Raw genomic sequence first — 27,180 nt, 5'->3', positions numbered from 1 at the left:
AGCGTCTGACTTCAGGTCATGATCTCACAGTTCGTGAGTTCGATCCCCATGTCAGGCTCTATGCTAACAACTTGGAGCCTGGATCCTGCTTTAGATTCTGTGTCTCCCTCTCTCTCTGCCCTTCCCCCATTCATGCTCTGTCTCTCTGTGTCTCTAAAAAATGAGTAAGTGTTAATTTTTTTTAAAAAAAAAAATGTCCAAGAAACATTTTTTAAAAATTATATAATTGGCTAGAAATCAAAACTTAATATTTTTAAAATTAAGATTTTACAGACCACTTTATTCTTAATTAAGCTAAGTTGAAAATAGTAGAAAAAAAGTTACTAAAAAGTTTTAACTACATAGAAATTAACATTTAAAGAAGAAATGAAAAGTTTATAAACTGCCTAGAAAATAATGAAGAGAGAACATTTCATTCCAAAATTTTTAGAACATAGTAAAAACTGTATTCATTACTGAGGAATAAAAGCAGAAATCAAAGGAACTAAGGAATCATCTTAAGAAACTAGGAAACGAATAACAAAATGAAACAAATAAAAGTATTAAGAGGACAATCTTAAACATAAAAACCAAAAGGAAGGAAAATGAAAAGAAAATATAGCAACATAAAGAGTAAGCCCAAGAGCTAAGTTATTTTAAGAAATAAAGGATTAATTCTTTTAGGAGCCTGATTTAAAGATCAAAGAAAGTAAAAGTAGACAAAGTGAGAAAGAGAGAAGGTGAGAAAAGTAGATGAGATGAGAAAAGAGAGATGAGAAAAGAGAGAAAACCAACAGGGAGAAAGAGGGAGAAGAAAAAATATTCTATTGCAACAGAGGAGAAAACCTAGGAAATAGATGCTTTCCTAGAAGACATAGTCTAATTAGGTCCTCTATTGTAATTGGCCTGTTCAAATTTTCACTTCTTCTTGGCTTAATTTTGAAACTTACAATTCCTTCCAGGTTTTTTTGTTTGTTTGTTTTGTTTTGTTTTGTTTTGTTTTCAGCTTTCTTTCAGTTTTTTCTGTGGTTGAGGCTAATCCTAGTTCCCTAGTGGCCAGACCACACCCGAATGATGGCTTTGGTTTCTGGGTGGTACATTTTTACAAACCAACAAAGCTAGGAAGAAGAAAAGATGCCACACAGTATATGAGGAACAGTGAAAGAAGTGGGGATGTTTCTCTGGGAGAAAAAAACTAAAGGGACATGATAGCTGTCTTCAAGCACTTGAATGTCCCTTACCAAGAAAAATGGGTTAACAACTCCCATAAGACCTAGCAGAAAATTTAAAATATCTGGTGTTCAGGGAAAAAATTTAGGAAACTACTACATTACTCTTCTAGGCCAACATGTCTATTTTGCAGTAATTTTCCCTGAACTTCTTAGCGTAAATATGCCCAAGATTTGAGTCAATGGCCCTAATCTACTTACTCATAAATCCTCAAAATCACCTGTATTTGCAAAGTTTTGCTTTCTTATTTTACTTTTCAGTGTTGTTAAGAGAATTAACTATGATTTATGGATAAAGCAAAATAGTTTTCCATAACTAGACCACCAATGCCTTTTGCTTTCATTTGCTTTTGGCATTTTTAAGATATTTAAGCGTATTTTGAAGGCCAAGAGAAAGAAACCAATGAAGGGGGAGACAGATGTTGTAAAAGGTTTCTTGTGGGTTCTGTAAAATGTTTTAAAGCTTAAAGTGGTTTCTAGTCTCTGAAATTTTCACGTGTTTCTTTTTACTGAAATTATACCTCTGGGTAAAAAATAAATAAAATGATGTCTATTCTATCCCACCAGAGTAAAGCTAATTATTACTCTGAGTACTAGATCAATTAAATATACTTCCAGTGCCATTTTATGTTTATTACTATGAACTATGTATCTATGTTTTCATATCTATGTGTTTGTATTTCCATTGTTAGTTAAATTGTTAAGAAGATGGGACACTTTTGATAAAAATCTATAATATCTGTTTTTCTTACGTACCTCAGAATTAAGTCCTCCTTATTGGAATATGATATAGTCATATAACTTGTACTTTATTTATCTTCCTTAAATATATGATTTTTGGAGAACACTGAATTATGAATGAGAATACTAAATTATTAATTATGAATGATTGCAGGATTTTAAATGTTCTCAAGAAATAAGCATGAGTTTTTAATTTCTAAAATTAATTTTGTGAACTATTGCTTTCTAAATATCAAGGAAGGTGGATATTAACAAACTTTTATTTAGTTTTCCCCACCTGCGAGGTACTGCTCCAGGTGTTTTACACAAGTTAACTCATACAGTCCTCTGTACAACCCAGTTTGGTTGGTATATTGCCATCCCATTTCTACAGACACAGATGCTGGACAAGGGAGAGAGTAAGGAACTAGTAGTAGTAAGGGGCAGAGCCAATCTGAGTCTGGAATCTGCTATTTTAACTACTATACTCTACTGATGTGTTAGCTAGAGCTGAAGCTTTAGAAAGCTTAAGTGCACTGTCAGCCTTTTTGTAAGTTACAGCACATCTTATAATTAAACTATTTTAGAGACAGCAGGGAATCCTAAAGGTGAATTAGTCCATGTTTGAGAGTGTTGACTGCGTGTGCCCCTGAAACTCAAGGGCACTCAGCCACATAAATAGCACCAGAATCTTGCATCTGATTCCCATTTTAGGGTTCTTTTCATAAATTGCCTGTATAGTTTCTTTATTTTCTGATTGTAAGAAATTGGAGTATCTTATTTAGATTAACATAACGGGAAAATAAGAGCGGATAACACATAAACAAAGAAAACTCAATTTTTTTTTCTTTTAGAAGTATTTCCCTCTCTAACCTGTGACAAAATATCTAGTCTGTTCTAAAATTTCTGCCTTTTAAAAAGTAAGTTTTATCATAGTGAGATGAATATGTACTCATTCTGTTTACCTGAGCACATATTATATACATTTCTCTTTCAGTCTAAATAGTTAATTTATACTTTGCTTTGAAAAATACCTTCACACTAATATTTTTAGACACTGATTAATATTGGAGAGTTATCCTCTTAAAGAATCTAGGGAATTTATCTTACTGATATACTTGCTCACATGTGAATAATTTATGTATAAGGGTATTCACTGTGGCACTCTTTGACATACCAAAATATATACTAGAAACAATCTAGATGTTCAACAGTATGAGAAATAAGGCTGGTTATAGTATGGTGGCATACTGGGCCATTATTAAAAACAAACAAAACACAAGGAAGACCTTCCTATGTGATATGAAAATATCCCCACAATGTATTGTCAAGTGAATAAAGCAAGGTGATTATGATTTGCTAACATCTGGGTAAAAAAATGACAGAATACATATATTTGCATTTCTTATATATGCTAAAACATTTCTGGAAGGAAACAGCAACTATTTGGTGGGATGGATAGAAAATGAGTATAGTTAAAAGAGAGAGACTTGCTAATTTGTATCTGTACTTTTTGGTTTTTGAATTATGAGAATTTCTGACCTCATTCAAAGTATTGGATTAAAATTTAAACAGTTTTCTTTTCTTTTTTTTAGTTTATTTATTTTGGAAGAGAGCACATGGGCTGGGGAGGAGCAGAGAGAGAGAGAGAGAGAGAGAGAGAGAGAGAATCCCAAGCAGCCTCTGTGCTGTCAGTGCAGAGCCCTACACAGGGCTTGATCCCATGAACCATAAGATTGTGACCTGAGCCGAAATCCGACGCTTAACCAAGTGAGCCATCCAGGCCTCCCTAAACATTTTTCTTAAATGAGTGAACATGAGATCCACATATGAGTGAAAATATATGGTATCTGTCTTTCTGTCACTGATTTATTTCACTTAGCATAATACCCTCCAGTTCCATCCATGTTGTTGCAAATAGACATATTTTATTGCCAAGTAGTATTCCATTGTATATATAAACCACATCTTCTTTATCTATTCATCAGTTGAGGGACATTTAGGCTCTTTCATAATTTGACTATTGTTGAAAGTGCTGCTATAAACATTGGGGTACATGTGCCCCTATGCATCAGCACTCCTGTATCCCTTGGGTAAATTCCTAGCAGTGTTATTGCTGGGGGAGGTGAAGGGGGACAGAAAAGTTACAGAGATGGAGGGAAGGAAACCATAAGAGACTCTTGGATACTGAGAACAAACTGAAGGTTGATGGGGGATGGAGGAGAAGGGAAAGTGGGTGATGGGCATTGAGGAGGGCACTTGTTGGGATGAGCACTGGGTGTTGTATGGAAACCAATTTGACAATAAATTATATTAACTAAATAAAGTAAAATAAATAGCTCACTTGAAAAAAATGAATAAGTATGAAAATTTGGGTGAGAAGAAAGAGGAAAGGAGTTTAACATAAACAGGTGATTGTGTATAGAAAAACACAGTTGCATGATTGAAAATTAATGCTGCATTAATCTTCTATTTATTATTTTAATGATCTAAACATTATTTTGCTGTTTTTTAAATTTTTTGTTTATTATTTATTTTTATTTTTTGATTTATATCCAAGTTAGTTAGCATATAGTACAATAATGATTTCAGGAGTAGAATCTAGTGATTTATCCCCTACATGTAACACCCAGTACTCATCCCAACAAGTATCTTCCTCAAAGTATTTTGCACTCAGTGTAAATGCTATGAGAATTCAATTAATGCCTTCAAAATTACATGTCATTGTGGTGTTAATTTCATTTCCCTGATAACTCATGAAGTTGAACACACCTTCATGTTTGTTGGTAATTGAACATCCTCTTTTGTGAAGTGCCTTGACTATTTTTCCATTTGGTTGGTTGTCTTCCTTTTTCTTATTGATTTGCAGGGCTTCTTTATATATTCTGGATGAACAAAACCTTGTCTTTGCATATTGCAAATATCTTCTCCCACTCTTATTGACAGTCTCACTCTCTCCATAGTATCTGTTGGTGAACAGAGATTTAAATGTTATTTAGTCCAATGTAGCATTTTTTGGTGGTATCTTTAGGGTCGTATGTAAGAAATATGTCCCGTCCCTAAGATCATGAAGATAGTTTTCTTGATCACCTTTAGAAGTTGTATTGTTTAATCTTCTATGATAATAGCTACTGTCCACTTCGTTTGAGGTAGAAGTCAAGACATATTTCTTTAATGGATATTTAAGTGACTCAGCACAACTTACTGAAAATAATTATCCTCCACACTACTCTATAGTGTCAGTGCCTGTGGTGTCCCCGTGCAAGTGGTCTGTTCAGTACTCTTCTGTTCTAATATCTGTCATTACCCATCCTTATCTCTCTGTGTGCTAGAGTCATACTTTTATAATTACTGTAGCTTTATGATTCATCTTCTATCTGGTAGAACAAGTCTTACTACTTAGTTTTTCTAGATCAGGAGTACAATGACTGTCCGTAAGTATTTCACAGTCAGCTCATAATTTTGAACTCACTTTGTCCTCAAGAAAAGAGGGAGAGAGAGAACTGCAGGAAGCTTTATAGATTAATATGACTGAATTTATATTTTTACCATATTGAAACTTCCTTCCAGTTCAGGAACCTGATGTATCCTTGCATTCATTTACTTCTTTTTATTTTCTTAAAAATATTTCAAATATTTCTGTGGAGTGGTATTATACATATTTTGTTGACTTTATTAATACTGCATGTTTTTTATATTGCTATAAATGATAATTCTTAAATATTTTTTCACATTGCATGTTACTAGTTTGACTTGATTTTTGTGTATTTTACTTATTCAGCAAACTTGCTAAATTCAGTTATTAATCCTAGTAGTTTATCTGTAGATTATTTTGTATTTTCTGTATATATAATTATGCAATCTGTGAGAAATGGAGGATCTTATATCTTCATTTTTAATTGTTTTATTGTCATTTCTCTTCTCTTCTTATGTTGGCTATGAACTCTAGTCAATGTTGAATAATGGTGGCAGTGTATACTTGACCCACTTCCAATCTCAAAAAGAAAGCTGTCAGTATTTCACCATTGAATGTGATGTTTATTGTAGGTTTTCTTGTAAATGCTCTTTATCAGGTTAACAAAGAGTTTTCATCTCTTCCTGGTTTGCTAAGATTTTAACATGAATGAGTGTTGAATTTATCAAATACTTTTCCTCTATGGAAGATAATTTTCTATGGAGATAATCATATGATTTTTCTCCCATATTAATGTATGAGTTATACCAGTTATCTTTGAATGCAAACCAAACTTGTATTCTTGCAGTAGACCTTCTTTGATTATGATCTGATGCCTTTTTCTTAGATTGTTCAGTTTGGTTTCCTAATATTTTGTTTAGGATTTTTGCATCTATGTTTATAAAGAGATTGGTCAGAAATTTTCTTTTCTTACAATGTCTTTTTCAGGTTTTGGTATCAGGATTATGTCCACCTAATAAAACAACTTGAGCAGTGACCCCTCCCTCTCATACCCTTTTACTTATTCTCTAAGAGTAGTTGTGTAATACTGGTATTATTTCATCCTTAAATTCTCAGTAGAATTTACCAGCAAGATAGTAGGGGCTGAAGTTTTCTGTGTGGGAGTACCTTTTTCCTCTTTCGCTTTTAAGATACTTTGTGTTTGGTACTTGACAGTTTTATTTGGTGTGCCTATGGCTTGATTTTCTTTGTATTTATTTTATTAGTATTTTTTATGTTTATTCTTGAGAGACACAGAGAGACAGAGCATGAGTGGGGGAGGGGCAGACGAGAGAGGACACAGAATCTGAAGAGGTTCCAGGCTCCGAGCTGTCCACACAGAGCCCAATGCGGGGCTTGAACTCATGAGCCATGAGATCATGACCTGAGCCAAAGTCAGGCACTTAACCAACTGAGCCACCCAGGCGCCCCACTTTGTATTTATTTTGCTTGGGGTTCAGAGAATTTCTGGGATATTTGACTTGATGTTTTTCGTTGTTTTTTTTTTTTTTTCAAATATTCAAAGGCATCTAGCACAATGCTCTGTAGTAGCTGTTGAGTAAAAAAAAGCAGCCACGTTCCTATAAATGATAAAGTCATGGGAGATCCATGAACTTGAAAATGAATCTGCCTCTTTAGTGCTCCACTAAGTAATTAATGCAAGATAACGTTTAGACAGTGCTTGGCAGGGTGCCTAGCTGGCTCAGTCTCTAGAGCATGAGACTCTTGATCTCAGGGTTGTAACTTCAACTCCCATGTTGGATGTAGAGATTTACTTTAAAAAGTTAAACTTAAAAATAGAAGGAACAGTGCTTGGCATGTAGGAGGTGCTGTGTACATTTCATGATTGTTATTGCTTTTGTTGTGGTAGTCTCTTCTCCTCTGTCATATTAACATGTTCCATTTTTAAGGAAAAATAAAATTGTTATCAACTGAACAAAAGTTCAAGGAACCCTGCAAACTATTATGACCAACACTTACAACCAAGATTGAAATCATAAACCATACCTTTCATAAATCAAGCTTTGAAAGCCAAGTTTTAAACTTTCTCTGTCCTTTTCTTTGGAAGATTTAATTAATCTGACACTTTTCCAGAGGCCTCTTCCCTCACCTGTGTCACTAAATTACTTCTGAGTTGTCCCAAGTGGCAAGTTAGCCTTTTAGCTTGAATGTTAACTGGGTAATAGTGTCTCCTGGAGACACTTGGAGATTGATTTAGAGTTAAGTAATTTTGTCTTACAAGAATGGACATGTTTTTGTCCAGAAGAATTGGACAGCTATTTTTCAGTGATATAAACTGGCATTAGCATTGAATACAACATAAATTTAAAATATCTTTAAGTATATTAAGTACATAAAATCCTTGAAACAGGAGTTAGATGACATGTTATTTGAACTGTTAAATTGATATTAAAGAATTATTGTCATTTTAAGAAGATATTTGGTATCATGGTTATGTATTTTAAAGAACTTATTTTCTTTAGATCCATACAGAAATATTCATGAATGAAATGACATGATGTTTACTATTTGCTTCAAAATAATATGGGAGGACAGTATGGACAGTGCACAGAAGAAACAAGATTGGCCAAGAGTTGATAATTGTTGATGCTAGAGAATGGGTACTGAAGAATTCATAATCAATCTGCTTACTTTTGCATATGTTTATGATTACCCTAATTCAAAACAAGTGTTTTAAACAGTGGGTAAAATATTCAAGGGAATTCTTATCATCAAATCCAAATTGCTAGAATAGGCTATCAACACAAATTTGATTCCTGTTTTCTAAGGTTCTACAAGGTCAGAATTCATACCTTAAAGCTACTTTATATCCTGGACCTATATCTTTTACTTGTAATATTGTAGGAGCAAATATATGGGCTTTTGGATGGAGTAATGATCTTTATTCCTGTTTCTATAATAAATTTGCAGTGAATCCTGTCTAGCAAATATCACATATCTACAGAAACTATTTTATTAGACACTTCTCAGTGAGTAGCATTGGCCCATCATCTGATTATTCAAGCCAAAATCCTAGAGTTACCTTTGCTTCCTTCCTTTACTTCATTTTCAATATCTGGCTCATCACCAAACCCCACTGGTTCGTCTTCCAAAATGCACCCTATATCTGGCTACTTCTGTCACCTAGTTCAGTCATCCATCATCAACTGCCTGGAGGGCTGAAACAGTCAGAGGCCACTGGTAAGAAGAAAAGTATAATCTAGAGCCCTATTCTCCCAGTGTCCACTTTTGTCCTTCTATAGTCCGTTCTCCAGGAAGACCCTGAGTGACTTTTTTAATGTAAATCAAGGTCTGTCACTTCGCCTCATAAAACTACTCAATGATTCACACTGAACTTAAGAGTATAATCCATAGGTTCTTATCACAGCCAGCAAGGCCTGTGCGATCTGGCTCATTTGCTATGTGTCTCAGCCACTCAGTTCTGTTCTCTGAACACAAGCACATCAGGCACCTTCTGCCCTGGGGCCATGTCCTCGCCTCTGTTGCCTGTAGTCTCTTCCCCAGTTTCTCTGCATGAGGACACTTCAGTTCTCTGTTCAAATTGTCACCTCCTTGGAGATCCCTTCCCTGATTCATAGTTCCCTCTAGCACTGACTATAATCTGCCTGGTTTATTACTTGTTTGTCTCTCATTTCCTGCATAGAAGCCCTGTGTCTCTCTCCCTTCATTTTTGCAGGGTCCACCATAGTGCCTAACCTGTAAAAAACACATTTCATTGAAATCTAAGACATGATCAATTGTTATATATTGTATTATATTGTATAATATACAATATTATACACATGATTGTATATAACATACAATTATTACAATATAATATTGTGTTACGTGCCACCAAGAAAATAAAAACTGCAAATTAAACAATGGAACAATGCTTAAGACTGTTGATTGTAAGACTGTCCTGACTTTTGAGATATTAAAATGCTGAAGAAACTGTGTCCTTGAACTGATGAAATACATATCTTGTTGAATAAATAAATGAATGCACTTTGCTTAATCATGATTATTTGTGATTTTTTTGAGGAAATTATTCTGAAAAAGATAGATATGTAGAGGCCAAGAGATTGCATAGGTCATGAGTAGCATTTTATTATGAAAAAGGAGATAATCTTACTATGCAAAACTATAAGTACTTCGAAGAATTGTATGAGTAATTGTTCCAAACTGCCTATTACTAGCTTACCAGCAATGATTCAAATTTAGTAGGTCCTGGGTGGGCCAGAAAACCTGAATTCTCAGCAAACACTTTAAGAGACACAAGCAGTTGTCCCGGAAGCAGATTCAGGCCCTAAATTTTAGATGGAAGGAGGACAGAAAAGATAGAGACATAGATTCTGAGAGAGTTGGTAGCGGGAAGATGAGTGAATATGATCATATTGCTTCTATCTGCTTAATAAAGTAGAGATCATTTGGTCCATTGCAGTGGGGTAAGGATTTTGCAGCTTTCAGAAAGAAGAGAAGGTACAGGATAAGCAAAATGCAGAGAGTTTGAGAACACGAAGAAAGTGTGTGTTGTATGCAAGTGGATAGATATGCAGACAGATTTGGAAAACACTGAAGAAGACAAGGTCCTTGGTTGCTTGTTAGATGACAGGTATCCCAATGTGGTGTGGAAATGAACACTCACTGCTGAAGGAGTAATAAGATAACCTGCTCCCTTGAGCTACCTTGGGTTGTTCTGGTCCCTAAACTACATTCATTTCTATAAGACCTGACTGTCCCTGGGTGGCTGTGAAATTACTGCTTCCATTGTTGTCACTTGTGCAGTTAAAATAAATTTATAGGTGGGGCACCTGAGTGGCTCAGTCAGTTGTGTGTTTGACTTTGGCCCAGGTGCCCCACATCGGGCTCACTACTGTCAGCGCAGAGCCTGCTTCAGATCATCTGTCCCCTCCCCCCTATCCCTCCCACTCACGCTGTCTCTGAAAAATAAATAAATACAAACAAACAAACTTATAGGTGAGGGAGGCCAGGTTAAAACATTGACCAAGGAGCCAAAAAAATAACTCCTACCCCCTAAAGTATGCTGTTCCCCAAGAATAAAGAGTCACTTGAAATGGCCCAAAGGAACTCTTTCTCTGTGGAATGAAAAGGAGTTGTTTTTCACATGCTGAAAGTCGGGGTTTTTCATTTTCATATGGAAAACAAACACACTTTTAGGGTGGTTCCGTGCTCTGCCCTCACGCTCTCATTTCAGTTCATCTGTACACCCGTGTTTTTATATACTCTCACTTTGTGGTCCAGTCTTACTGATCATCTTTCAGTCCCTCTGTGGCTGTCATCTTTAAGTTAAGATGCATATACCTTAGGGCAGTATACATTTGATCCAACTAGGATGTGGGGAAACTATGGGTACCCCACTAAAATGTGCCGTATTCTCTTACCGCCAAGCCTTTGTCCGTGTTTTATCTTCTGTCTGTTTGAAACACCTTCACCCTTGTTTGGCTAAGTTCTATTAATCTTAAGATCTCACTTGAAACCTTCCTTCTTCCAAGAAGCCTCTTCTGAACCTCCCAAGGGTAAGGTTACCAAGCCTTCCTCATATCCTCTCCTGACACCCTGTTCTTGCCCATCAGGCATGGTCACTGCTCTGTATCATGATTACCTCTTTACTGATAGGCACTTGCAATGCTTCAGCACCTAATCCAGTACCTGGCTCGGAATCAGCTTGATAAATGTTGACAGAATATTAAAAGAGGAAACATGTAATAGTTTTTTAAAAAGTTGCATATGTTTCATTAACCCAGTTTTTAATAATGTCACACATGTTTTTTTTTGTCTGTTTAAAATCTTCTGAGGATTTATGTCTTGAACTATAACTGAAAAATTTATTATAAACCTTAATTTGGGTTATAATCACATTTCATAACCCCATAACAAGTGTAATAAGCAAATCTGATTGTAACTAAAAGCAGACATCATAAAAAATAGAAAAATTATTTGAGGCCATTGTTTGAAAAATCTCTCTAGACCATGTTATACAATAGTGGTATAGCATTATGTAGCAATATACACTTTCAGCAAGTTTATCCTAAGAAGGAGGTTTATCCAACGCTCCTTTTTCATTTCATTATCAGTCTGGCTCGTGTCCTTTACTGGTATTAAATGTATCATCTCATGTATCCTTCAGCCTGTGGCCTCTTATTTTTTTTAATGTTTATTTTTGAGAGAGAGAGAGAGAGGGAGAGGGAGACAGAGTGCATGAGAATGGGGGGAAGGGTAGGCAGGGGGGCTGGACAGAGGATCTGAAGCAGGCTCTGCACTACAGCAGACAGCCCCATGCAGGGCTTGAGCTCACAAACCGTGTGGGGCTCAAACTCACGAACTGGCTCAAACTCATGAGCCCTGTGATCGTGACCTGAACTGAAGTCAGATGCATAACCGACTCAGCCACCCACACACTCCCAGCCTGTGTACTTTCCCTGTCCTCAAATTTGTGCCAGATACACAGCAAAGTGGGAAAAAAAGTTACTCTGATGTTAGTTGTGTGTTTTTTTGGAATTGTTCTTTGTGGTGATGTTTTTCTTTCTCCAGACACTCCCTCAGTTTTCACAGATGGCTTTTCTCACTAAGGTCAATGTGTTTTGCCTTCTCAGAATGTCAAGTGACATTTCACCCAAGTGAGAGAAAGAGATGGTTTAACATTGTTTGCCGTTTGGAGCCTTCACGGCCTCCCTTTGCTATATTAGGATATACAAAAAGAGATTATGATGCCATGGTGTATAAATATAAACACTTCTTGTTCACTACTTATGGAAAGTATTCTTGGAACTCTTTGTTACAAAGTAGTTTATTTTCTTCATTTGTTAAAATTTAGTCGTGTCCACACTTGGTGCTTCATATGCTATAATCTTTCATGCCAAACTTATCTAGAATCCCATACCAAATGCTAAATGTACTCTTGTAGTATATCTTTCTCCTCTCTCCTAACCTAACTCTGTGGTCCTGTGAAGAAGTTCATTTTATAAATGACCTCAGTTGTAGCCAGATCTCATGTGTTTTTTTTGTTTTGTTTTGTTTTGTTTTGTTTTTGCATCAATGTGATTGGTGTAATTTTCTTACTTGCTCCTGTGATTCTGATGACATAAAAACTATTCCATGTTAGTTACATGGATGAGTCAGGGAAAATGGAGTTATTATTGGCAATATTTTAAAACTACTATGTGTTGTATATATGTATATGTACTTTGAAAATCCTTTGTTCTTCCTTTATAGTAGTTAGAGGTGCTTTAAACTTAGTGCTGAGGTACTTTGTAGTTAGGTTGAAAAATCTGAATCACTTTTTCATCCAACTATTCCTTTAGCTGGAACATTGTCTGAATGCTGAGGTTTCCGGAAGGATGGGATGATAATTTGCTTCTTTGGTGAGCCTGTGGTTTAGGTCCATTTAAGTTTACAAACATGATGATAGAGAATGCTTAAATATGCTGTAAATCATTTTGGAAACTTTATATGGTGATTATTTTGGTACTGCACAATATAGGTACCAAAGTGATTGCCATTTATTAGGTTAGAAGTCATGAAAAATGACGAATAATCCTTTATTGTATCATGAAATAAGCAATACTGTATGGAAAAAAAAAAGAACAGAAAATTAACCAGTGCTTTTCTTGGGGGGGTCTCCCATTTGCTCTTTCACACAGGTACAGCTTGGCCAAGTAGAAATCAAATGCCCTATCACAGAATGTTTTGAATTCCTGGAAGAAAGAACGATTACCTATAACTTAACACATGAAGATTCCATCAAATATAAGTACTTCTTGGAACTTGGCCGTATTGATTCCAGCACCAAGCCTTGTCCTCAGTGCAAGCACTTTACAACCTTCAAGAAAAAAGGACATATTCCCACCCCTTCCAGATCAGAAAGCAAATACAAAGTAAGCATGTTCACCAGAGTTGTGGGTTAGATGTCACATGATGCCTAATTAGGCCAACTTGTGGTGGGCATTAAGTGGGCTTCCTTCCCTTAGAAGTCTAAGGTGAGTGTATATTGGCTGTGATTCTAAAAATATGTGGTTTGGGGAGGCTGATGATAAGAGAGCACTCTTGAGGATTAAATTAAAGTTTTTCTTTGACTTTAACCATGTTTAAAATTCATTTAGTAGCCTAATCAAAAGGCTAATCTTTTTAAAGTAATTGTCACTGCTATTACTAAATATTAAGTAAATACTAATACTTTTTTGGGGGGTAAGCTTGACTTTTTCAGTGGACCCAAAGTGAATCTCTTCTGGCTCTGTCTGTGATAGGTGCAAATAGTATAAAATGCTTTTCATTCATGTATTCAGCAAGTACAAAATGCCAGTATAGGCCAGACAGTGTGCTAAATTTGGGGGATACAGAGGCAAATGTGAGCTAGTCCTTGCTCCAAAAATGTCTAGTGAAGGTGAAGGTGAGAGAGACACATGTCCTAAAATGACAGTTCAATATGATTAGTCAAAAAAACAAAACAAAAGCAAAACACAACAACAACAGAAGAAACAAAAAACGAGAACCCAAATACACTTGGGCTTTGAGAACACTGATGGAGGAGTGGAGGCTAGGATGGCAGGAGAGACTTTTTGCAGAAGATGCAGTTCTCCAGGCAGATAAACAGATAAACGTTGGAGAACATGTCAGAGCAAGGAATGGGTAAGTGTGCAGGCCCTGAGGGTGAGGCAGGCATGCTGGAAACAGGTGCTTGGTGGAGCTCGTCAGGAGAGAGCCAGGGAGAGGCAGCTGGTCAGGTATTTAAAAGCAGATCATGTTGAGTCTTCCACTGTGCTCAGTTTTAATTTAATTCTGTAGGCATTACAGAAAGATCATTCTGGCAGCATTAGTGGAGGATGTCACGGGAGGGCAAGACTGAAGACAGGCAAATGAGAGCAGCAACTGTGGGAGCAAATCACTGATTCATAGCACTGACTGTACATTACAATCACCCGGAGGGGTTTTAGACACCCAGTGCCCCAGGCCCACCCCAGAACAACTGTCTTGCAATTTTTTGAGCCTCACCTGGTCTAGTGTGCAGTAAATGAAGAGGGAAGACAATGAGGCCCATGGCAGTAGTTTTCATCCTTGTCATTACAGCAGAATGGCAGGATGAAGAGGTTTCAAAGGCTATTTGAAGTCGTCTCCATTTAAGGTAAGTCTTTGCCCATGCTCTGGTGTGAGAAGCAGTGGTTTCTGCATTATTCATTCTGTAGCTTTGAGGGACTGTGGTTTAGAAAGTACCTTCCTCTACTCGTTGCAATGATGAGCTAGAGTAGGTTAGTCAAAGCCTCTTACTGAGTAACTGGGCTTTGAAATTGCTTGGCTCTCATAGTTAATTCTTTTATTTACTGCCTTGGTGCAGGCTAGTCTCATAACTATCAAGAAAACCCTTGTTTTTTGTTCTCTAAAAAGTACATGTTTGAGATTGCAAACTATATAACTAAAATAGTGCACTTACGGTGATTTTGAATACTGACTTAATAGCAGTAGAATACTTTTAATTTTATTTTATTTTATTTTTGAGAGTCAGAGGGCAAGTGGGGAAAGGGCAGAGAGAGAGGGAGACACAGACTCTGAAGCAGGCTCCAGGCTCTGAGCTGTCAGCACACAACCCTACATGACACGGGGCTTGAACTTATACTGTGAGATCATGACCTGAGCTGAAGTTGGATGCTTAACCAATTGAGCCACCCAGGTGCCCCATCAATAGAATACATTTATTTGACTCTGTATATTCTTAGGTTAAGTTATTTTTCTTCCAATTTTATGTTATTGGTGTTATCAGAAATTATTCGTTTTGAAGACACCTGGGTGGCTCAGTCAGTTAAATGGCCCACTCTTGATTTCAGCTCAGGCCATGATCTCACCGTTCGTGAGTTCAAGCCCCACATCAGGCTCTGCACTGACAATGCAGAGCTTGCTTAAGATTTTTCTCTCCCCCTCTCTCTACCACTCCATGGTTCAAGCTAACGCTCTCAAAACAAATCAATAAACTTAAAAAAAAATTTTAAAAGAAGAAACTACTAATTTTACAAGGACTTCTTATCCCAACTTAGGATATTTTTTTCTTATGTTTGGAATCATATATATAATATATATTTTATATAATTTGTTTATAAAATACATATTGATACAATTAATAGATATTATATAGAGAATATATAGAATATGTATAAACTGTATATATTCTATATATATAAACAGACTGTGCTATTTTAGAATTTTGGATAGTTAAAACATGTATGCATAATTGAGTCAAAGTGGAAATTATTTAAAAATATATTGTTCTTAGTAAATGGGTGACAGATTCAAGTTAAGGTGCAATTATAGCTATAGTAAAATTTTATAGGTCTCATTTCATCCAAAATCACCAAATCATTTGATGATGAGCATGATTTATTAGAATGCACATGTATTGAGAGGGAAATATGTAAAAATTGAAAATACAAGATCCCATATTTGTACGATTTTCAGTTAACCATGAACTCTCTGATAACATTTGCCAATACCAGGCTTCCTATCAGTTGGGTTGTACCTAAGAAGAAACGTAGGGGACAAATGGATCAAGATGTCAAACCTAGTAAGCTCAGTTTTTTACTTCTGATTAGCAAAGGAGAAGGGAATTTGTTTCAAGGAGAGGAGAAATTCAACACAAAATAAATGTTGATCACAAACACTTAAAATCCTTGATAATGGGTAAGAGATGAAAATCTCAATATAAAGTAAAACTGTTAAGCAACTTCCAAAAAATGTAAAGCTACCACAGAATTTGGGGATGATTACTGTTATTACTCATCTTTACTCTTGAGAAGATGTCTAACAGAAAAGATAAATTATTCCCCCTTTCAATATTGTACAAAGTTCTAGGGATAACACACAATTCCTGAAGCAGTGGTTTTTACTATTTCATACAATGTTTATGTAGCATTTTTCAGCATTAAAGTCTAAGCTCTTACATTAACATGAACTACTTGATTTAGGTATCCATGCCTGTCTGGATTCTCATGAGTAAGGAGAGCTCAAACATGAATGTATCAGCAAACCAACTGCAATATTCATGATTATAGTATAGCACCCTACACTGAGACTAGTATCTTTGTTCTTTGCAGTACGTCAGTGCCTATTTTTTGGGTTTGCTCTAGTTTTAAAAATTCCACTTCCCCAGTAACAGAACCCACTTCCAACCTGGTATAGTTCATCATAACTTTAAGAATTAAAGTACTTGAATGTAATGAATTGAGTCATAACACAGCAGAAACAGAGGGGGAGAAAAAGGTTACCACTAAGATCTAACATGCCTGGGCAATTTAAAATCTCATTATAATATTGTTTGTGGCCTAAAGTGGGTTTCGTACCTATTGATAAAACACTTTAATGTGTATTTCATTATTACTCTTTTTGTGTCATTGAATTATAGTTCATGATCCAAGGTGTCACTCTTTGAGCATTTATTATGATTTCTGTCAATTCAGCTATTTTGTAGTAGGAAATACCTTTGGATACATCATCTCACATGAAATTTGAAATCTAAAATATCATATTTTGGGATTTCATTTGAATAGCTTTGCAAATACCACTTGTTACATTTTTTGTACACTGCAGATGAAAAAGGAATAAACAGAATAGATCAACAAGCAGTAAGAAGAACTCTTAGGTGCAGTACATCTTCCAAGCCCTCATTCAGCATCTCCTTTCTGGCAGAAGTTTGAGTACATAGAGCTTTTCGTTATGTTCTGAACTCCAGTAAACTCCTACTATATTAAATAGAACAAGTATATTCCTGAATTGAGCGATTTACCTGGAGACAAACTTGCCTTTGTGCAAATCCAGGTTTTCTCATCCATATTTATCTTCTTGTTCCTGCAACTCCTGTCATGAGACAATATCTTATCATTTCGTTTCTTTAAAGTTGATTTCAATCTCCAATTAGAAATCAAATTTCTAGCCTGAACGGTTCCTATAATTTATTAATACAACTGCATATCAATGTAGTGAACACATTAGTGATGATAAAATTAAAATGCTAAAGTTGTGGCTTTAATGGTGTTCATGCGATACCTGGAGACAGACACATTACCACTAGAAGAAGTTTTTCTTCATAGCAGCTATCATTTGGGATATTATGGTTATATGTGTGTGGTTATTTGCTTAAAGTCTCTCCCACTGGTTTCTAGGAGGCCAGGTCCAGGCTCGCTGACTGCTGATAAGCTGTGCCAAGCCCTGTATCTGATAGACTGTGCTCTAAAATATATTTGGCGGAACTAATAAACGGGAAAATGCATATATAATAATGTGTACTGTAATAAATGTGCATAGAAAATGCTGAGAGCATGGGAGAAGAAAGGTCAGGAGAGATTTAAAAGGCTTCATTAAAGAGTAAACTAAGCCTTGAAATGTTGAATTTGCCAAGCTGGAAAAGGTGGGTCAGAGAACTGGCTTCAAACTAGATTTAAACTCTCAGCCTTCCACATACTAGTTCTGCACCTGTGAGTTTTCACATCTTTTACTGGGGTTACTAATAGTACCTGCCAAAAGGGCATAGAAAGGATTAAACAAGGTGACACATGTAAAGTGCTTAGCACCATGTGTGACACATTCTAAGTGTTCAACACTTGCTAGAAATTATTATGTTTGCCATCATTATTAGGCAGGGCCACAGAATGAGCAATCCTAGGTTATTGGGAGGAATATAGAGGAGTCAAGAACAAGACAGGTGGAATAAAAGATTGGGTGACTGGTGGATGGTGGGAGTCAAGGAGGGATGATATTGACTATGTCTTAAAGAGGAGTCACTTTGAGGAGTGAAAAACAAATTCATCTTGAAATGTGTTGCTAATGTTGTTTGAAGACCCTTTGGGGCCTCAAAGGGGTATCCAAGAAGCATGGATCTCATGAGGAGGGATCTTATGGCAAGCATTAATATTTGAGGAGGTTGAGGCAGGAGGGAGGTGACTGAATTCACAGAAATGTATAACACATATTTTGGGAGGTAGAGAAAGTATGGTTTTTCATGGGAAAAAGGAGAGAATGGCAAATGATTAAATGCAGACATTTTATACTCCTCAGTAAAATACTGAGGTATGTGCAGCCCTAGGTTTTCTTCCTATTTCCAGGTGTAAACGAAGAAATGGTCCCCCTTTTCATACTGATTTGGAGTAAGTTGAAGGACATGCATAATCAACAAGGAAACATGATAGTGATCATTTTCTTTATGATTTCCTTCAGGCATAACTAATAATAATCTCCACTCTTCTTCCCACAAATATTAAACAAAACCTTGAAAATTCACAAAATGGTGCTTTGACTCATTGTAAGGTGAAAGAAAAAAGCCAATAAAATATCCTAGGGAAACTCCCTCTATATTCTTACCTTATATATTTAGCAGTCTTTTTTTTTTCCTCTCTCCGGGTAGAAATCAGATTTTATAAAGCTGTGCAAATACATGGTTTCCTTGCATGGCAAAAGAACTTTTCTAAGGGCTTTATAATCAAATCAGTGGGCTTTTTGTTTGTAATTGGTATACTTTGAAATGTGCTTAACTGGAAGGCTGGAATTCTGATAATACTGAATTTACCCTCTTCCTGTGTCTATTATTCAATCCTCTCTGACCTGTTCTGTACTCCAGAAAGTTGCCTCTTTGAACTCCTTCTCCAGATTCCCTGACATCTTGATTCCTATTTGGGTTCAGCCAAATGTTGGCATTGGCAGGAAACAGGAAGATGGGAGGAGAGAACAGTAGATGCATTACTTCCTCACTCCCTTCCTAATTCAATGCAAAGCTCTAGCAGTAGCCATGTCCCTTTTATGACTGTACCTCCCGCTGGGTGGTCCCTCCTCCATATCTCTTTTCTTTTAATACAATTTATTGTCAAGTTGGCTAGCATAGAGTGTATACAGTCCGCTCTTGGTTTTGGAGGTAGATTCCCATGATTCATCACTTTCATACAACACCCAGTGCTCATCCCAACAAGTGCCCTCCTCATTTGCCCATCCCCCCATATTTCTAATTCTCACTGAGCTGCAGAAACCTCTTTCCTGCCTTGTCTCTTTGGTGCTAACAGTGACTTCCCACTATTTCTGCTTCTGTGGGCCTGCCTATTCTTTATTCAAATGCCAGCTGCACATCTTCAGGTGTACCTCCAATAAACAATTTTCATAAATAAATAAATGAATGAATAAATAAATAAATAAATATGCTTAAGCTTTCTTTTAGTAAAGATAATTTGAGAATTTTTTTCTGTGTACAAAAATTTTTAAAGGTTTCCCATGAAAGTGTGGCTAGCATGCTGCTTTGCTCTTTGGTTTTTCCCTGACACCATCACTTTAAATGGACAATGTTTACAAATTGAGAATCACATTGTGCATCAGCCCTGCAAGATCAGTTTATGCTATAATACACAACAATTTCTCTTGGCATTAATGCATCACTGTTGTTGGGAGCTGTAGAAAACAAGTATAGTTTCTTAAATGATTGTTGCTAGCATAGATTTATGAGCGAGATAAAGATGAAGTCGTCTACCCTGGTTTAAAGAAGCCAGCTTAAACAAAGGGTGTGTTATATATGCTAACTTTGAAAAAAATGTGTAACACTCAGCTATGATGCAGATCTACTAAATTTTATTGGGATGCATTTTCCCCTCTAGTTACTAATGAAGTGCTTTACTAAAGTTCTTTGTTTGCTTTCTTGATGTATAAATTAGCTGCAATATTTTATAGTTTCCTTACTTGAACTTCTAACAACAAAGGCCAAATATTAGAATTCATTTAGTATTTTAGCCTCCATCTGATGTTTTAGAAAAAGTACAATAATTGTTATAATCAAGACTCATAGCTACCATAAACCGACCTACATTGAGACTGAAAACTGTTGCTGTTTTTTTCACTTCATTACCTCATCTCTTGGGTCTTCAGCAGAAGAGACAAGCTGAAGAATCATTTCTCTCTGACCATGTGCAGAAGAGTGGGTAGAAGTAAGCCAAGTCTGGTGCTCATTCTAAAATGGTCTGGAATTTCTGTGCATTTCTCACCTACCATACTCTGTACTTCTACCTTGCCATATGTACCTTCTCAGATCTGTACGGGAACCTAATGCAACAGTCTTCATGTGCATAAATCGTGTCTACAAAATGCTTACAGGTGGCCATTCAGACATTGATTCAACACTCCCATTTTTAAGAAACTTTCTACTTACAGACTAATTCCCTTCTGTTTTGAAAGAATTCATTGTTACCTTCAGGCTGAGACCTATCTCTTGTTTTTACCTTTGGTCACAGACAATAGTCCCATTTCCCCACGTACACTATGTAATTAGATGGTCCTCCTGCTTCTTTAGGTGGGTTGACTCTGAGATATTAGCCTTATTGTGTTGTGTTCAGAATAGATGTCTTATTGAAAATTAGATGATGCCATACTGCTCTGGCTAGTAATTTTGGATTAAATCAGGGCAGAATCTTCCAGTGCCAATTATGTTCACCTATGAAGAGGTAAGTCTTCAAACAAGAAATAAGTTGAGACAGATTCTTCTCTGGGCCTTGCTTTCTAGGTTTAGAGGAAAAGTCTACAAATGCTTAAAGGTGTTTCCAAGTGGTAGAAGCAAAATGGATTGGTATGAAACAATGTTTTTCAAATTAGGGAGAGAGGACTCTTTGCAAAGACAGAACCCCTAGAAGAGTATGTCTTTCTATTGAAAATGAAAGCTAGTACTAAAGTGAATGTATTGTGTGATAAATAGTGTGTTGCATATGTAAAAGGAGCCTAGAAATCAATATGAGGGATGTCAGTAAGGCTATTTATATAAATAACCACTATATCTCCATACAGGTTATCTTATGTGTTAACTTGTTTTTTGTTTCTTTGTTTGTTTGTTTGTTTGTCTGTTTGTTTGTTGCCCTCATTTGATCCCTACCCTCTAGGAAAGTTTTCCTTTCATTTTCCAGCTTAGGTTCACTATGCTGTGAGAAATTAAGGCAAGGGTCACTGGGCCACATTTGGACTGTGTTCAGGGAACAGTGCCTCGTGAAGCCTGTATATTACTGGCACTATATTCAGGGAGAGATCCCAAGTAGAAGGGGACTAATGGACTAATCTTACAGACTAAGAATCAAGGCAAGAAGTCAAGCCATGTTTTCCCCATGTGGAGAACCTGCCACTCTTGCTTTAGGATTTGATCATATAAGGGAGCAAATAGTGCTTCTTTGAAAGTATTTGAAGCCATGCATCAAAGAATACTTTTCTCCTCTCTATTGTACCCTGTACTTCTTCACAATCTTCTTGTCTTCAAGAAAACCATCTTATCATAAAACTTTTTATAACCATGCCATTTCTCTATTATTTATATACTGATCAGTTTCTTCAGGGCACAGCCTAGTCTGACAAAGACTTAAGTCATGTTAAGCTACGGACAAAGCCATAAGTTGTATGTTTCATGTAAGCAAGTTCTGGACCACAGTGTATTTTGAGAGACGCATCAAGAGTATAGGAGCATAAATGTAAGACTGAGTGGACTTGTTTATTAGACACTTCAGCAAGGCTGAGGATTGAACCAGTTGAGGTGACATCTCTGGGCCATACTAGAACACTTGCTATTTCCCCCCATGCACTGGGTGCTTTCAGCCTCTGTGATAGCTTTGGATGTGCCCTCTGCCAGAAGTGTTACCCCACCACTTGCCCCAGACACATTCCACTCAACCTTCAAGGCCACATTCTCTCTGAACATTACTCTTCCAGCCTTCTCTGAAACACCTTTGCTATGGCACCCACTTGTCGAAGCTTCTAGTTTAGTGGTTATGACACCGTTTTATAGCTCTCTGGGTTTGTATCTGTCTGTCTTCAGTAAATTCCTTGAGGATAAGTATTTTCATTCTTTTTTATGTGCCTAAAATCAGTACATTCAGTACCTACTACTTGAAGGTACTCAATAAATATTTTTTGAATGGGTAAATGAATGGTGAATATGTTTTATTATTGAGTATCTGTCTTAACCTATAGTTCTAATAAAACAAATTCTTCTTAGAAAACTGAGTTAGCTCATATTTGCAATGCTGCATTTATACACAGAGATTATCTAGTATTTTATGTTTAGTAAGTAATGATTTTGTGATTTAAAATAATTATATATATAGGAGTGTATAGAATTTCAGCCAAAAAAAAAGATGTTTCTGGGGTGCCTTTTGGTTTTGAACTCTTTTATGTTGTGTTTTTTTTTTTATTTGGTATGACGAACTGTCAAGAGAAAACACCATTTGCTGAGGGCAAGTAGATGGGTTTAACCTGTCATCTGAGTGTCACTGTAGCCCATATTTCTGTAAAAACTAAAGGAATTCAAAAGTCAAAAATGTAATATAAAGGTTTTTTAATCTTTCATGGATTCTGGGACAAGTTATTCAAGATTCTTAACTCTGATAACTTTATTCTTAAAACACTTGCAGCCCCCTGTCTCTTGTAGGAGAGTTTGATCATGATCGTGATGCTCAGTAAAATGTCATGTGGATAAAATATTTAGTAAATATCATCTAGTAATCTAAGAAATAATGATACCATCTCAGCCATTAGTCATAAATTAGATAGATATGTTGATTTTTCTTTGAATTCATTTAATGTTACCCAATATGTAGTGCTTCCTGTGTGCAAAATAATTCATTTTACAAATAACTTTGAGTGCCTGCCATGTGCCAGAAGTTCTATGTTACTTATCTCAGGAAATACAGGATGCCTGAGACATCCTTTGTCCTCAGTGAACTTGTAGCCTGTTAAGGAGATTAGACATCTACATGTCTAATGGGAGTTCTGTAAAAGAGACACTGAATCTCTTTGGGAGGAATAGGGAAGACATCTTCAAGCAAGTCGTGTTTGATCCGGATAAGATTTCAATAGACAGATTGTGTTCATTGGACTTTCTCCAATTACAAGAGACAGAGATATACTTTTTTTCAAGCTACCTGAGTTAACGAGGTTTCCTGCAAGGCTCCACAGGAAGAAGGAAGGGCAGGAAAACAGCCTCAGCAGCCACTGAAAATACAGCACTCTTTCTGTTTGCATGAGAGCCCTTCTGTTGCGTCACTGGACTTGAATGTCCGTTGTTCCCTTCTGTGATCTGCTGTTCCCTTCTGTGATCTGCACTGTGCTCACTCAGCTTTTCTCACCTTTGTCTTCACAGCAGAGGTAAAGTTTATGTGTATCCCCATTTCACTCCTCAAGAGAATAAATCTGTCTTGCCGAATCTCTGTTCAACTATGAGCACCCGGCTACACAAACTCATGCCAGCCACCCCATAGACTGCTTGCCAGCCAGTGGATACATGCGTTTGCTGAGGGACTCATCCCTATTGTAATCAGTTGTGACCAGGGATACAGGGTCAGATGGTATCGAGCAGAGCTTCTCAAACTTTAGCATGCATGTGAATCACCAGGGGACCTTGTGAAAATGCAGGCTCTAGTTCAGTAGGTAAGGGCCGTGACATGAATTTTTTGTTTCCAGCAAACTACCAGGCGATGCTGATGTAGCTGCCCCTCCAACCACACTTGGGACAGAAAGGATAGAATGTAGTGGCCTCTGCATGAATATAATTACTCAGAAGGCAGGCACTCCGTGTGGAAGGGCTGTGGTTGTAAGACAGCATTTCATGTGGAGGAAGAAGTATTAAAAAAAGGAGTGGAAGAAGATGCAGCAGTGATGTCCGTTTGTGTTTTATAGAAGGCCAATTCTGAATATGGTTAAGGTCACAATGAATAAGGCATCTTCAGACCAAACAGCATGTAGACAATATAGAACAACAGTGTTGTTGGGGTTGACTATTAATCCTTTTATTATCTTACTCCAGAGCAAAACAATAGTTATTTTAATGTTTTCAGTGAGAGGCAGTAAGCAGTTGGATCTGAATTTAAATTATTCATCTTCATTTGAGAGCTTACTGCGAAACTCTTTTCACAGTTTGCCACCGAGTTCGCGTTGGTGAAGATTGCCACAGGACTTAGCTGTTTATTATGCAAAGTTGGGAGCCTGAGTCCCTGGTGTAGACACCCACGTATCAGATTCTTTATCATTCTGGTACCGTAGGAGAGTCATACGGTTCTAATTGTCTTCATTAGGGATCCATAGGAGTGATAGTTTAGCACTTGGTCACAAAGATCCTTGAACCATTTTGATGTCTGACATCCACAGAGTTAATCCCAGTGTCAAAGTGCCATTTCATTCATTCTTCTGTTCATTTCATAAACACAATCTGACTGATTAAAAAGCAAAGAAGTTTTTTTTCTTATTTGACAGTGCTAGAGGTCAGTGATTTAAAATTATGAATCATGTTGAATAGAAGGGAATTTACTTAAATATTCAAGTCCTGATAATCACAGACGCGTGAGGAAAAACGAGTCTTTCTGACTTCTTCCCCATTTCATTCATTACATGAGAAAGTTACATTCATATGCCTCATGTGATATTTACGTTTATTCCTCATTGTTCAATGACAAGGGGGAGATGATCGTTTTATATTGTTTTATTATCTGGAGTTTACCCACTTCAACTCATTCTTCTTACTTTAAAATGACTATTTAACTTTAATGACCAGAGAAGGCAAAAATGATTACTTTAAATGGCTAAATAGCAACATGCCTCCCTTTTATAACCAAGAAGTCTCCTAATTTCTGTAAATAAAATTTTGAAAAGGATTTTCAACATTCACTTTTTGTTGGTAGTCATGAAGAATTCTGACTTACTGAATAGCTTAACCATGGCTTTGACTTCTATGTTTTTTGTTTTCAAATGCTGAAGAAAGAATACTTTCTTTCTTGCTGGCTTTGGAGCTAGACAAACTTATGTTTAAATTTCTTCTTAAGGCAAACTTGCTATGTTACTTTGGACAAGTTATTTAATCTCTGTGAGCCTTAGTTTCCTTATCTATAAACTTGTGATTCTGTCTACTTTGTAGCATTATTTTGGAGGTAAAAATAAATACTTCATGTCATGCAGTGGTATAAATATTATACCTAAGAGAATTTCAATAAATAGACATGATGTTTAAAATTTTCTGACAAAATAACATTTTGTTTTGATATAAATTAAAAGCAAAAGTACTTTTGTTACTTCATGTTTACATAGGAAGAATATTATCTATTCTTGACATTAGTAAAAACTGCAGTGCTTTGAGTTATAAGATCTGTGATTGTAATTTCTCCTTGGTTAATCTCTATATCGGAAGCTTTGTTGTCAAAAAAAAAAAAGTGGTTTTCCAAGAAAATAAGCAGAGATATTGTCAGCAGTTTACCAAAAGAAATTCTAACTAGTTTTCAAAGTGTAGTCAGTAAATTCACTCATGCTGTGTGAAATAATATACAGGAGCACGGAGAATAGTTATCCGTTTTGTTTATATTGAGACATTTTATTCACTTTAATCCAGCAGGGCTGAGAAATCCAAATTATGCCTATATGTTCTTGGAGAGTGAACACCAGAAATATTGTATGAGAATGGGACACCTCACTATCATTCAAAATGAAGGAAGTAAGAAAAATGTCTTCCATATCAAGTGGAAAACAGATATTTTCAATGAACATAAACACATACTCTCACATATACCTCTACATAGTGAAAATGCAAAGACATTTTTTTGATGGATTCCTAGGTACAGGCCACAGGATCACCATACAGATATATTTCTAATAGGATCCTTTGTATTAATTTTATAATTAACCTCCCTTAGATTAATAACAAATGAGACATGTCCTTTATTTTAGATGGCATTTACCTAGTAAATGCTGGTATAGTAGTTTATTTGCCAGTGTGTTTTTCATTTGATGGAGCATCTGTGGGGCTTTGATTTTATAAAAGTTAATGAAGCCATTGGTAATAGCAATGGAAACTCCTGGGAAATTGGTTCAAAGAAAATGTGAATTTCAAGGTAGCAGCCTCAGTTTGTAGGTTCAGAGCATTGTGGACTTCAGATCTTACTCTGTGCTTCAATCTAGAAGATTTTCTTAAAGCCAAAATAATTTCCAGAATGTCCCAATGTTTATTTCCAGTATGGTCTACAAACAGCCTTACCATCCATGTCAAAGCAATTCTTTCCTCCTTTAATAATAGAACAGTTACATCTCATTGTAGTGTAATCTTATAGCGGGGTAATATTTTAAGTCTGGACAGATTATAACCTTCAAGCTAATCTCCTCAAGCATCATCATTCTTATCCTCTTAGGAACTGTCAATATGTCTACCAGTGCTTAATGTTACTTTTCCTTATACAGATCCAGTGCCCCACTTGCCAATTCATCTGGTGTTTTAAGTGCCACTCTCCTTGGCATGAAGGTGTTAGCTGCAAGGAGTACAAAAAAGGGGACAAGTTGTTGCGTCACTGGGCCAGTGAGATTGAGCATGGGCAGAGGAATGCCCAGAAGTGTCCAAAGTGCAAGGTGAGAAAACTAACCTTTGCCCAGAAAATCACTGAACGGTAACATTTACAATATTGAAGTGAATTGTATTGTGTAACTGTTTTAATGCAGGTTATTTGCTGTTTCATTTTAGAAGAGTAATTATATTACATAACTAAATGGAAGATTTTTGCATATAAACGATGTATATTCTTTTTACTTGCATTGTACTTCAAAATTTAAGGAGGCTACATATAATTACTGATTTTAACCTTCAAAGTTTTTATGTTCTAATGGAGAGGTGTGGTGCACCTGGGTGGCTCAGTCAGCGGAGTGTCCGACTTCGGCTCAGGTCATGGTCTCATGGTTCCTGGGTTTGAGTCACACTTTGGGCTCACTGCTGTCGGTGCAGAACCTGCTTCAGCTTCTCTTCCCCTTTCTCTCCCTGACCCT

The 27,180-nt window shown here is 36.4% G+C and overlaps 1 protein-coding gene across 2 annotated transcripts in view; it reads left to right on the top strand.

Moving 5' to 3' along the window:
- The window catches only part of RNF217 (ring finger protein 217), a 130,608-nt gene that overhangs the window by 65,115 nt on the left and 38,313 nt on the right, over positions 1-27,180 (top strand). Inside the window, exons 2-3 of one of the 2 annotated variants that reach the window (XM_019418247.2) lie at positions 13,047-13,280; positions 26,605-26,769. In XM_019418247.2, coding sequence (XP_019273792.2) covers positions 13,047-13,280; positions 26,605-26,769 — 399 coding nt within the window. The remainder of the gene's footprint in view (positions 1-13,046; positions 13,281-26,604; positions 26,770-27,180) is intronic. The other variant, XM_019418248.2, reaches the window with a different exon arrangement.

This window comes from Panthera pardus, unplaced genomic scaffold, assembly GCF_024362965.1.
Source record: "Panthera pardus isolate Hobbes unplaced genomic scaffold, ASM2436296v1 HiC_scaffold_17, whole genome shotgun sequence".
NCBI classification, from domain to species: Eukaryota; Metazoa; Chordata; class Mammalia; order Carnivora; family Felidae; genus Panthera; species Panthera pardus.
The sequence above is the reverse complement of the archived record's forward strand: the minus strand, read 5'-3'. Positions and strand labels throughout refer to the sequence as shown.